Raw genomic sequence first — 13,129 nt, forward strand, 5'->3', positions numbered from 1 at the left:
TCTCTCCAAAGAGAGACTCTGTTCCCACTAAGCAATGGCTCCCCATTCCTCCTCCTCCCAGCCCCGGTAACCTCCAATCTGCTTTCTGTCTCTGAATTTGCCTATTCTAGATATTTCACATGTGTGGAATAACGATGTTTGTCCTTCTGTGTCTAGTTGATTTCACTTGGTGTAGTGTTTTCTACTGTGTGGTACCGTGGGTCAGAATCCCCTGCCTTTTTAGGGAATAATATTCCACCGTACGGATGGACCACAATTGTTATCCATTCACCTGTCGATGGACACATGGGTTCTTTCCACCTGTTGCCTTTTGTGAATAACTCCACATTGCGTATTGACTCACACATGGGAATGTGTATACTTTTACCATGCAGTGTGTGCTCTGGGCAGATTCTGGCGTCTCCTAAGGGGCAGCTGGTCCAGGCTGGCCTTGTTTGGCTTTGCTTATTTGATTTGCTTCGTGTCTGAGATTGTCATCCTGGGTTCTGGTCAAACTGTACTTTCATTTCCAAGCTCCCGATGCTGACAAAGGAACATAAAGATCAGGTGGGTGGAGACTGTGTCACTCCTTCCCTCCTTATGCGAATGGAATCTGAATCTACACAAGTCTTTGCAGAGGCATTTGGGGCCTCTCTGTGAGAATAAAGAGAATGCATTAGAACTTATTTCTATTAAGTCACATGACTTAATTTTAGAGCAGCTAGAAAGCCCTGTTGCCATCATTTTGTTCAACCCCCTTGTTTCGTATGTTGAGGAAAACTGAGGGGCAGGGTGGTGAGGTGGCTTGTCCCATCTAACCAGAGGTTGGGTCCAGGCCAGGATGGAGCCCAGGGCTCCTGGCGTCTGGGCCCTCCGAGACACCAGGCTGCCGCAAGCGGGGACAGGAAGGACCTTGAGCCAGGGCAGGAAGGAGCGCGCCGACTCTTGGATTAGATGAGCTCTCAGGCCTGCGCGGCGCTCACATCATGCTCGATCTGGATTTTCCTGCTGTCGTGAGAGATGTCGGGCGCTGCTGTTGGGAGAAGTGGCCACTCACTCATGGCACCAGGGGTTCATGAGGTGATGTCTGCAGAGTGTTCTATCAGATATCCTGGATTTTCCAGAACTGATTTAAAGCATGATCACCCGATAATCCCTGTTACCCCATGACGTGTATACGGTTCGTATCACATAAACAGTGCCGGAAGGAGGAATTACCTGCCAAATGGAGCTCCGCTACTTCATAGCAACAAGAGGGCCTGGGAGAAATCCGTGAGACAAATCACATTTTCAGTCTTGATGTTTTTAACTCATAGAACACGTCCACCTCTGCCTGGTGACTTGGACCTTGTTTTTCATTTTCAGGTGAGAAAGGAGATTCTGGTGACATAGGACCCCCTGGTCCTAATGGAGAACCAGGTATGGCATAAAGGGTCCAAGGATTTTTAATAAAATGTATTACAAATTGCACTTTTGAAAACAACGTAGATCGTTAAATGGAACTGCGGTGGGCTGGGGAACAGAGCGCATATGCCGGCCATGTGGTCCCTGTGTCAGTGATACTCTGAGATGCTGCAGCGTTTGATTTCCTTCTACCTGAATGTTAATGACCTCTTAGGAATGTCATCTCCCTGTCCACTGTGTTATTCTATCTGTGTGCGTAGCTGGGCTCAGTGACACCCGTCCTGGGGTGAGCATTCTCCACTTCTTCACCTCTGTGGGCACTAGGGGTCTCCTCTTACCTCTAGACTTCTCAGAAAGCACATCTGGATTTTGTGGCTCTTTCCCTGGTTTCAGACGTCCTTGCATCTGACTCCCACAATGGTGCTCCACCGACACGGCTCCCCTCAGAGGTCCCAGGGAGCTCGGATCCAGCCCAGGTGGATGTGGCTTCCCTGTGGGGCACCTGCTTCCCACCACCAAGTCACCAGGACACGTCGTGCCCTGTCCTCTGCCCCTGCCCTCTGCCCGCCTTCATGTCCCCCACTCTGCTCTCTTCCTCCCAAAGCTTCTTCTGCAGCTCCCTACCCAGAACAGTGACCTCCTCTGAGCCCTGGTACAGCCCTCACCCCCATGCCCCTACACAGTGGCCCTCATGAGGTCAAGCCCCAAAGGGCCCATGTCTGGTGGGCGTCTCCACTGGGGGCCTCATGGGCCCCATCTGTCTCACTGGAGCCCTTCCCTCACACCCTGGATTACCCACACTGGACACTCGTCCACCATGTACATCCACACTGCACGCCCACCCCCGTCACATCCACAGTGGACATCCACCCGCCATATAGATCCCACAGTGGACACCCACCCACCACGTGGATCGCACACTGCACGCCCACCCCCATGCACATTCCACACGATACTCCCGTCCCCCCCGCACCAACTCCTAAGCTGCTCACTCATCCCCCATGACAATGTCAGGCGTCCTCTAATCTTCCTTCTCCTGCTTCAGCGCCTCCAGGCGGGGGTTGTTGCTGCCCCCACAGGCTGCCCCCCTCTTACCCCACCCCCGCCCTCATTCAGGCCTCATTGCTTTCCAGCTGAATTCCTGAAATAACATGCTGATGGGGCTCTGTGCCCTCCAGTCCTTTTTTACTGACCACAAAAGATGCTTAAGAGATACTAGATTTAGGTGGAAGATAGTGTTTAAGTAACTAGAATATTCTTTCAGTCAGACTCCAACATTCCCCTTCTCCCTCAACCAAGAAGCTCGACAGCTGGACCGTGGAAGAGAATTCGGTGCGTCCAGTGTGTTCATGGGGTGGCGGGGAGCGTCCCTTCCGCAGGCGTCTGCTTGCTGGAGCCAGCCTTTCTCCCCCAGACGCGCTGTATCTCTGTGATCTCACTCGCTTCACAGCACCATTCAGAAGGTGCTCTCTGAGGAGGATCTGACCCTTGGAAACTGGGAAGAAAAGAGAGGGGCTAGATTTCTGAATCAAAGTCCTTGTTTTAAAAGCTCCTCCAGCACACAGAGATGAGGAGGAACAGCTGCTTGGAAGGTGTCCTTGCCCATGTGACTTTGTTCAGTATGAGTGCGCTGAGATCAGCGTCACTGAGTGGCCAAGCACCATCTGCTCGGGGCACCTCCAGGCCCTCAGCCAACCTGAGGGGCCTGGACAAAGCCTCTGGGAGACAGAAGGACCTGGAGGCAGGTGAGGGCGGGGCAAGGAGAGGGGACGTCCCATCCGGCTGAGCTGCTATCATCAGGCCTAGCGTGGTCAGAGAGTTTGGAGGTTAAATGAGGAGAGGAATCCGTCCACTTCCCCTGACGGGGGTCTCTGCAGAAAGCCTCTATTACCTCAAACCTCAGTGAGCTTGAAGATAAAATATATTTAAAAAATTTTATCTTAGATAAAACTTCCATTAAAAAAAACCCCCAAAGCCAAGGCAAACCCCAAGAAAGATTGAGTTTCAAATGTGCAAGTGTGAGTGGGGGGGGTCTCACGTATGATGGCGAGGAAGGTGGTTTGGGCTCTGCTCTATGTGATTGCCGATGTCCAGGAAGAGGGGATTGAACTTCTGCAGGATATGCCAGACTGCAGGGTGGGCTAAGACTCTGCACATTGGAAACTGTGGGAAAAGGCGTGAAGCCCACCAGCACGCCACAGAGATGGGGGTGGATGGTGGGGTGCTGGGCAGGCCCAGGCTCCGATCCTGGGGAAAGGCAGAGGTGGCTGGGCCATGGGGAGCCCCAGCACCATGGAGGCGATGACCAGGTGTCACTCTTCACAGGAGGAAGGCTAGGGTCCGTCCAGGAACTAGGAACAAACTCGCAGCCTGAGGGAATGGTTGGCAGAACTGGGAGGGCAGAGTGTAGCTCAGTTGATTAGCCAGAGAGGACTTAGGACAGCTCCGTATTCTGGGCACCGTGCCATCTGCCAGGCATCAGAGGGACTTCCCGCCTAGCCGCAGGGGCACAGATACTCGATTTTGGAGCCCAGACTGTCTGCCTGGGCCCAGATCTCAGGCTCTCCATGCCCCGTGGCTCTCAGTGACGTCAGATGTGATGCAGGGATAGGAGCAGCACGTGGTCACAGGCGTGTGGGAACGGAATGAGCTCATTGAGAATGAGATCTGTTGCCAGAAAGGCCTGTGAGGTGTTCCCTGTTATTTCAGTGCGGGAGGTGGCTTCCCACCACGGCTCTGCGTCCCACCCATGTCCCCCTCATCAGGCCACGTGTGTTGCTCCCTCTTGTGTGTCAGGACAGACACCGGCTTCATCCCTCCCTCCCTATCAGCTCCTTTTCACCACTGTTTCAATACATGCAAGCAATTCCTGTCTTAAAGCAAAATGGCCTAAAGCAAAGCCCCAGAGCCCCTCTCTGGCAGCCGCATGTCTGCAGCTCCCCAGAGTTCTGTACTCCGGACCTCTGTGCCTCCCTCCGCATTCCTGCCCCATCGTCCAGCTGGGACAGCCCCTGACCCCTAGGTGGTCAGTCCGAGGGCTGCTCCAGCTGTCTTCTCACCAGACCACGGCAACGCCTGTCCTGTGGGTGCGGCCTGCCCTCCTCGCTTCCTCCCAGGCCTCACCCACGGCCTGCAGGTGCTGCAGTGATGCTGCCCTGTCCTCCCTCCCTGAGCCGTCCCTCACGCCCTGTGTGTGCCCACGATGCCCAGCTCTGCCCTGGCCCCCACTCCCCACCGGACGTGCCGCAGGCACCTGAGTGTAGGCAGATTCCACCTCCTGTGCCCAGCCAGGAATGGAATGGCCCCAATGCCTCTTCCATTCCTGACAGATGCTGCTGCCCCCTTCAGCTCCCCTCAGCCTTGCAGTGCCCCCAAGCCATGGAGGCCTGCTGGCCATCCCCACTGTCTTCCTCAGATGTTCTAGCTTTTCTCACTGCATGCTCTCAGCCAGACCCGCTTCCCTGGGTCCCAACTCTGCCCTGGGCTGCTTCCCACCCCCTGCACCTCCATTTCTCTTCCCCCTACAGCTGGCGAGGTTTGAAATACACGTGTCTGCCCTCCCTCCCCTCCTGTGGAGGTCTTTCCCTGCTCCCCCTGCCTTTAGGATGAAATGGGAGATGGTTATTGCGGCCTCAAAGGCCCATGGGGCATGTTTGTTGAGTAAAATGTGTGTTTCCGGGGAGGGGTCCTCGCCTCTCTTCTGAGGTGGAGTCCTCGTCCAGCCTTTGTAATGCGCGGGCCTGGCCCCCACAGGCCTCCCGTGTGAGTGCAGCCAGCTGCGCAAGGCCATCGGGGAGATGGACAACCAGGTCTCTCAGCTGACCAGCGAGCTCAAGTTCATCAAGAATGGTATGTGGCTCCCGGCGCCGCCCTCACTCCCTCCCACCTCCTGGCCCTGTCTGAAGCCCCCCAGGAAGGGCTCTGCCGTGCCCACGCCTGCCCTGCCGGCCCCTGCTGCCCTGCCGGCCCCTGCTGTGCGTGGCTGTGCCTTAAGTTTGTTGCAGAGATACAAGTGCTCGCTTTTCAACCCTGCCTTACCCCACAGCTGTCGCCGGTGTGCGCGAGACGGAGAGCAAGATCTACCTGCTGGTGAAGGAGGAGAAGCGCTACGCGGACGCCCAGCTGTCCTGCCAGGGCCGTGGGGGCACGCTGAGCATGCCCAAGGACGAGGCTGCCAATGGCCTGATGGCCGCGTACCTGGCGCAAGCCGGCCTGGCCCGCGTCTTCATCGGCATCAACGACCTGGAGAGGGAGGGCGCCTTCGTGTACTCGGACCGCTCCCCCATGCGCACCTTCAACAAATGGCGCAGCGGCGAGCCCAACAACGCCTACGACGAGGAGGACTGCGTGGAGATGGTGGCCTCGGGCGGCTGGAACGACGTGGCCTGCCACACCACCATGTACTTCATGTGTGAGTTCGACAAGGAGAACATGTGAGCCTCAGGCTGGGGCTGCCCACTGGGGGCCCCACGTGTCCCCGCAGGGTTGGCAGGGACAGAGCCCAGCCCCCGGTGCCAGCCGGGGAGCTGTCCCTCTGTGAAGGGTGGAGGCTCACCGAGTAGAGGGCTGTTGTCTAAACTGAGAGAATGGCCTGTGCTTAAGAGGAAGGAGAACGTGTTCCTGGGGTGCTGTTTCTGAAGAAGCAGTTTCATTACCTGTATTGTAGCCCAATGTCATTATGTAATTATTACCCAGAATTGCTCTTCCAGAAAGCTCTTGCCTTTGTCCAAGCCATACAATAAAATCTTTAAGTAGTGCAGTAGTTAAGTCCAAATAGTGGCAATGGGGTCTTGAATTACTACCTTTTAATTTCTATATGGAAAAGAACTCACTTTGACCAACGCTTCTGTAAATTACATTAAAATATAGGTTCCTTCACACTGTTATCCATGTTGCTTTGCTTCAAACCCAGATTTCAGGAAAACAACGACAACAAAATTCTCCAAACTTTACTACTAAATGTGTGGAGTTATTTTGTTCTCTTAATTTTTTCAATAGCTGTATTAGTTATCTTTTTTATTTTAATTAACTTTTGTAGAGGTGAGGTCTTGCTTTGTGGCCCAGGCTGGCCTTGAACTCCTGGGCTCAAGCGATCCTCCCACCTTGGCCTCCTGAATAGCTGAGACTGCAGGCAGGAGCCACCACACCCGGCTTGTATGAGTTATGTATTGCTGCCTAACAAATTACCCCAAAACTCAGTGGCCTAAGACAGAAAGATTAATTACCTCCCAGATCAGGAATCGGCACAGGGCTTAGCTCGGACTTCTACTTCAGGGCCTCTCCCAAGCTGGAAGCAAGGTCACTCCTCGCGTGCTTTGTGCAGAGCTCAGATCCTCCCAGGTTGTTGGATGGAGGGCCTCAGTTTCCCACCAGCTGTGGGTCACAGGCTCCCGCAGTTCCCTGTCACAGGGGCCCTTCCCCTGGGCGGCCCACAACATGACAGCACCTTCCTCAGAGCAGCCCAGGAGAAGAGCTGAAGAGAGGAGCCACAGCCTTTCCTAAGCTCACCTGGACGTATCCTGCTGTCTGTGTCCATTTGCGTTGCCACAAAGGAAAACCCGAGGCTGGGCAACAGATCAACAAAGAGGTTTATTTGGCTCACGGTTCTGCAGGCAGCACCAGAAGCGTGGTGCCAGCATCTGCTCCTGGTGAGGCCTCAGGCTTCGTCCACCCTCAGTGGAGGGGGAGGGAGAGCCGGCACTCACAGAGATCACGTGGGGAGAGGGAAGCCACAGAGAGAGAGAGGGAGGTGCTGGGCTGTTCTGCATAATCAGTCAGTTCAGGGAACTAACAGAGTGAGAACCCGCTCACTAGGGTGAGGACTGGGGACGGCACCCAAGACACTCATGAGGGTTCTGCCCCCGACCCAAACACCTCCTATTCGGCTCCATCTCCACAATGAGGGTCACATTTCAACATGAGATCCGGAGAGGCCCAGCAGCAAACCACAGCACGTGCCTTCCCTCTGCGGTGCTCTACCAGCTCGAGGCGAGGCACCGGGTGCAGCCCATACATGGGGGTGAATACCAGGGGGTGGGGACCACTGGGGGTTGGTTCAGAAGCTGCCTGCCACAGTACCTTAGGTTTTTTTTTTTTTGTATTTCAGAATCCCAATAAAAATAACAAATATCTTCATTTTTAAAATAGAACATACGTGCACGCACATTCCCTCCCAGCTGGTATTGTGGGGCGAGAGGGAGCCGTGGAGCCGGCTCCCAGGGGCGGGTGTATTTGTGCACATCCTGCGAGGGAGGCCCCGACGGCCCTTTGTTCTAGGTTATCTGTTCTGGGTGTTTGTACAGTGAAATGCCTTGGAAGATAAAGATAGTGTCTCCCTTCCCCGTCTCCCCACCGGAGAAAAGGGCAGGTTTGCCTGCAGCCTTGGAAAATAGAGAGTGTCTTGTTCTGTGGCAATGGGCAGGCATGGTTACTGTCCAGCATAATAAAGATGCTATCTCCCTCCAGGAAAGAGTGCAGGCGTGTGTACTACCTGCTAGAGAAGAACCGGGTTCCCTAGGCTCAAGGGTCCTCCCTGTAACGGACCCGCTGCATGTGCAGGTGCTGTCTGCCTTCTTCCTGAACCCCTGAAGGGAGTGGAGCCCAGGATACTGGTGCAGAAATGCCAATACCCTGGCTACAGCTGTTGCTGTAAGTAACAAAGTCCTTTGTCTCTGACCCAGAGGTCTCATGTCTTCAGCCAGCACCCATGAACCTGGGGCTGTAAGTAGGGTAAAATCTCAAACCCTTCACAGTTCTTGACAGGAATTTCTTGTTATCTCCTTGTATTTAATTCTCATCTCATTGGAAGGACATAGCAAACAAGTTTATTCCAGACCTGAGCAGTCCCTGGTTTGGTTGGATGGGAAGAGGAGCACCTTGTCTTCATGGAGAGGGTTCCAGGGAATGATGTACAGCCAGAGAAGCAGGTGCCGCTGCCTCGCCTGCTGGAAGGGAGCCTGTCAGAGCGGCCAGGCTTTCACTTCATTGGCGCAGACTCTGTGTATGAGAGATGGAGTCTTCCCACTGGTGCGTATATCCTTCTGGTGCTTACGAGCTACTGCAGCCATTAACTCACCCCTCTATCTGCTCACCCATGCATTCATTTACTAAGCAGTCAATTTGAACATTTCTCTGTTTCTGACTCTGTCAGACCCATGGTTTTCTGTGTGTGTGGCAGTTCCACCAATGCCTGGAGTATAGCTGAGAAATTGGGGGATGCTGCTGTGTGTGTGTGTTGGGGGGTCAGGCTGTGTGTGGGGAGGGCTGTCACTGAGCAGGTCATCTCACTGAATGGGCAAGTCCTCAGTGGTCCCCACTTCTGGTCTCACAGGCTGTGCCCTGCTGTCCATCATCCCCCTGAGGACGCAGAGCCACTCCCTCAGCCCCCACACCCCTCATCCCCCCATTGCCTCTGAACTCTCTGGTTCACTGAGGTGGCCTTGAAATATAGGGCCCCAGACAGGCTGCAGGGGTTGCACGTGTGATGACACAGGGACCATGTGAATGTAATTTGTTATATGTTCAACGCGACACACACATACGTCTAAGAAGTAAAAATTCTCCTTTTCTTCAATCAACTTTGCTCTAGTTGATGGTCAGTCTTTCTAGGCCGTTTTCAAGAGCATGCACACACACACACACACACACTCACACACACACGATTAAAACATACCTGGAGAATGGGTCAGGGTGGGCATTCTTTCTCACTCTGCCTTCTTCATCAACAACCTGTCTTGGGGCAATTCCCATGCTGCCCATGGGGCCTGCCTACTCCTCCCATCCTGCGGCAGAGTATTCCAGAGTGTGGCCGCTGGGGGTCACTCACCCATCCTCTCCTGATGCTGCTGGGGGTCACTCACCCATCCTCTCCTGATGCCACTGGGGGTCACTCACCCATCCTCTCCTGATGCCCCTGGGGGTTACTCACCCATCCTCTCCTGATGCCCCTGGGGGTTACTCACCCATCCTCTTCTGATGGACACTAGCGTCTCCAGCCTTCACTCTCTGGGGGTCACTAATGCATCCTCTCCTGATGGACACCAGCGTTGTCGCAGCCTTCACCCTCTGGGGTCATTAACACATCCTCTCCTGATGGACACCAGCGTTGTCGCAGCCTTCACTCTTGCAACCCAGCTGCGGTCAGGCTCCTTGACTGCACCTTGATGTGCGCCAGTGAGACCCTATCTGTAGGGGAGAAACAGACCTGGAGGTTGAATGGCTGCACTTAGAAATTTGATAACCAATCCAATGCCAAGTCTGGGCCTGTGAGTTACAGGCAGGAGAGGAGAGACCAGGCTCTGCTGATGATGGTGCAGTGGGCAGGTGTGGGGCAATGGGCAGTGGGTGTCCTGGGGACAGCAGCGTCAGGGAGCCCGGCAGCCCTGCCAGCCTCTCCCACTCCTCTGCTACCGATGAGTCTGGGCCCTCAGGATGGGAGCGGGAGAGTTCTTTGGCCTAGAGAGGTTTGTCCTCTTTTCCATTTCTCCCCCCATTAAGGAGCAGAGGTAATTATTTTAATGGATGAGTCTTATTCATTATGTGGAGTGGCTTCTCCCTGATATGTTTCCCAGTCACACAGGAAAGCATGTCTTGCCATCTGTCTTTGATGAGGCTTTTTCACATGCTCGAGGCTGCTCTGCCCAGGCTGGGGGAGCCAAGACTCTCCTGACACTGGCAAAGCTCTCGTGAATACATAGGGTGTCAGCTCTGTGCACATGAGGCTGGCTGGCTCTTCCTCACCTGCACGGCGGCATCCACTGCCCACGAAGCCTCCCTGGCTGCCCCAGGTCCACCAGTCCTGGAGGTGCAGCTGGCCTTGGGGATCCTGCAGGGTCTGGGGTGCTGCCCACAGAGTGGGCGGAGACCCTGCTTCCATGTGTGGACTCCTGGCCACAGGGAAGTCCTGCCAGCTGGGCCTCCATTCCCACAGGGCTGCCCGCAGCATCTTTTTCCAAGTGTCCACGGGGCCGTGGGCTGTCCACTGCCCCCCATTCTCTGCTCCAACACCAACCCCTGTCCTCCTGCAAATCCATTCAGGCAGACAGCTGCCTCTTCCACCAGCGCATCACACGACCCTCTGTGTCCCAGGCTGGAACACGCCTTCAAGTGACAGTGTGATCTTCATGAAGTTACTGAAATGTCCTAAGCCTCGGTTTCCTCATTGGTGGAGTGAATGATTTTCATGCCTCCCACTGGGGTCTTGTGAGGATTACATGGCACGATGTGTGTAGGGTGGTCGGCATGGCGGAGTACTGGATGTTGAGTACGGGGTACCTGGCCCCGTAGAGAAGCCTGGGTGCAAGGCAGCAGTGAACATAGCCCGGGACAGTACGTCCTCAGGCACGCCATAGATGGGTTCATAGAAACGGCAACACACGTCACAGACAGGTTCTTGGAAACGGCAGGCTTAGGTTAAATGGCAACTAATGAAACCAGTTCCACAATGGGCGCGTTGATGGCTGAGTGAACCCCAGCGGCATCAGGAGAGGATGGGTGAGTGACCCCCAGGGGCATCAGGAGAAGATGGAGCAACACTGAAGTGCCTAGGGTGTCATTCTGGTCACAGGGTCATCACGAGACTTTGAAAAAAGACCCCAAACACTTCTTTTTTTTTTTTTTTTTTTTTTGAGATGTCTCGCTTTATTGCCCAGGCTGGAGTGCAGTGGCATGATCTCGGCTCACTGCAAACTCCGCCTCCCGGGTTCACGCCATTCTCCTGCCTCAGTCTCCTGAGCAGCTGGGTCTACAGGCGCCCGCCACCATGCCTGGCTAATTTTTTGTATTTTTAGTAGAAATGGGGTTTCACCGTGTTAGCCAGGATGGTCTCTATCTCCTGACTTCGTGATCCGCCCACCTCGGCCTCCCAAAGTGCTGGGATTACAGGCGTGAGCCACCGCACCTGGCCCCCAAACACTTCTAGTATTAAATACTGAAGTAAATGTGGTCTACACATACATTTAAGAAACATTAATAGAAATAAGATCCGTGTTACCCAGTGATTCTGGTTCAGGGGTGCGGGTGGCCCATGCCTGACCTGGCAGCTCATGGTGCAGGGTGGGCTCCAGCCCTGGAGAGGACGCTGTCCCATCGCAGGGCAACACACCTGCACTCACACAAGGACCGTGCAGACACGCCAGGGGCTCACGTGCACACGTGTGGACGCGGAAGGAAACCAGAGTGCCCAGAGACAACCCACGCAGACATGGGAAGAACAAGCAGACACCGCAGACGGTGGCCCCGGCTGGGACTCAGCGTTTTTCCTCATCAGTGTTACAACGAAGCAAGGTTGGATGAAACAATTCGAGGACTTGCTGCCCGTAGCTTCCCTAGCTACAGCTGTTCAGCAGCATCTAAGATGTTTTCCAAATTTGATCTGTCATGAACTGGACATGATGCATTAGCGCCCTGAAAGGCATGGAGCCGTCATCTGTGGGTCTTCACCATTTTCTTCCCTCTTACGTCTGATTCTTGCAGAAAACAAGAGCCATTTGGCACTGGCTGCACAGTGCCCTCAATTGGAAGGGAAGAGGGCAGCACTGGCTGAGAGGGCAGAGGAAGCTGGGCCACCTCCTGGAGGAGGGAACACTCTCTGGGTTCTGGGCTTTAGGGAATTAGACAGCAAAGCCCTGTTCCAGGTTCCTGCAGGAGCGCCCACTGCTCCTCCTGGGGGCCGGAGTGGCATCCACAGGGCTGTCGCGGCAGCCAGGATTCCCTGTCTGTGGCCGGCCACCAGGCCGATGGCCCCTGAGTTGACTCAGGCACCCTGCCTTGCCAGAACCGATGCTGAGCACTGTCTGCTGGCTACTGGGTGAGAGAAACGGCACAGCACAGTGACTGTCAGGTGGAAGCTTGGTGAGGCCTGGGCAAGCGGGCAGCTGCAGCTCCAGCCCCAGCAGCACCTTGAAGCCCCTCGGCCCGGTGAGCACGTGTGGGCCCTGGGAGCCGCCTGCCCTGTAGTTCTGTGGGGGTCAGCAGTGCGTGCACCTCCCTTCCAGATACTCTGCTCCTGGGGCGCCTCGCACCTGTCTGGGGCTCAGTCTCTTCCGCATACAGGCGAGGAGCTTGGATACAAACACCTCTGCCTTCACACTACCCCTCGCATGTGGGTACCCACTGTCACGCAGTCCCCGCCCCGCAGCCCCTCCACCGGACTTCATGGAGGGGAGTCTGTTAATAGCAGGCACAGTGAAGGCGCACGGGGCCTTTCTTTGTATCTGGTTAATTCAGCAGTGTAGGATTATGCTTGCTTTAAAGCAAACGTGAGGGGCTGTAAACACTGGGCGTGAAGGCAGAACCATTGCCCTGATTTAATTCCCATAAATTTCGAGGAGGGGACCTATTGTGTAGACTGCAGAGTCTGATCTGCAAAGTAGGAGGGAAACGGTTTGGTTAAGGAGAGAGCCGGGATTTATTAGGTGCTGCATTGAGGCATGACCGGAAAGCTGGCACGCATGTATTTCAAAGAGCCCTTTCTGAAGCGTGGGCTGAGATGGATGAACGCAGAGATGCAGCCTGGGGCTGCCTGGCGGGGGCTGCGGATCCGTGGCTCCATACTGCCATCTAGTGGGAAAGGAGGACGAGGACGGCGGCGCCACACAGGCACGGGGAGGTTTGCAGAGCCAAGGAGGGCGCTCACGCCGCGGATGCTTGCAGGAATTCTTTTGGATGGCTGTGTGTGTGTGCGTGTGTGTGTGTGTGTGTGTGCATGCACGTGTGTGTGTATGTGCATGCATGTGTGCATGTGTGT

General features: G+C 55.0%; 1 protein-coding gene across 9 annotated transcripts in view; it reads left to right on the top strand.

The window, feature by feature from the left end:
- Positions 1-6,157, top strand: part of COLEC11 (collectin subfamily member 11) — a 47,602-nt gene extending 41,445 nt beyond the window's left edge. For 8 of the 9 annotated variants that reach the window (XM_030799647.1, XM_030799649.1, XM_004091325.3 and 5 more), the window contains 3 exons: positions 1,345-1,398; positions 5,137-5,232; positions 5,429-6,157. In XM_030799647.1, the coding sequence (XP_030655507.1) occupies positions 1,345-1,398; positions 5,137-5,232; positions 5,429-5,820 (542 nt within the window). In that variant the 3' untranslated portion in view covers positions 5,821-6,157. Of the gene's footprint in view, positions 1-1,344; positions 1,399-2,932; positions 3,125-5,136; positions 5,233-5,428 lie in introns of all 9 variants that reach the window. The other variant, XM_030799646.1, reaches the window with a different exon arrangement.
- The last annotated feature ends 6,972 nt before the right edge of the window (positions 6,158-13,129 follow it).

This window comes from Nomascus leucogenys, chromosome 19, assembly GCF_006542625.1.
Source record: "Nomascus leucogenys isolate Asia chromosome 19, Asia_NLE_v1, whole genome shotgun sequence".
NCBI lineage: Eukaryota > Metazoa > Chordata > Mammalia > Primates > Hylobatidae > Nomascus > Nomascus leucogenys.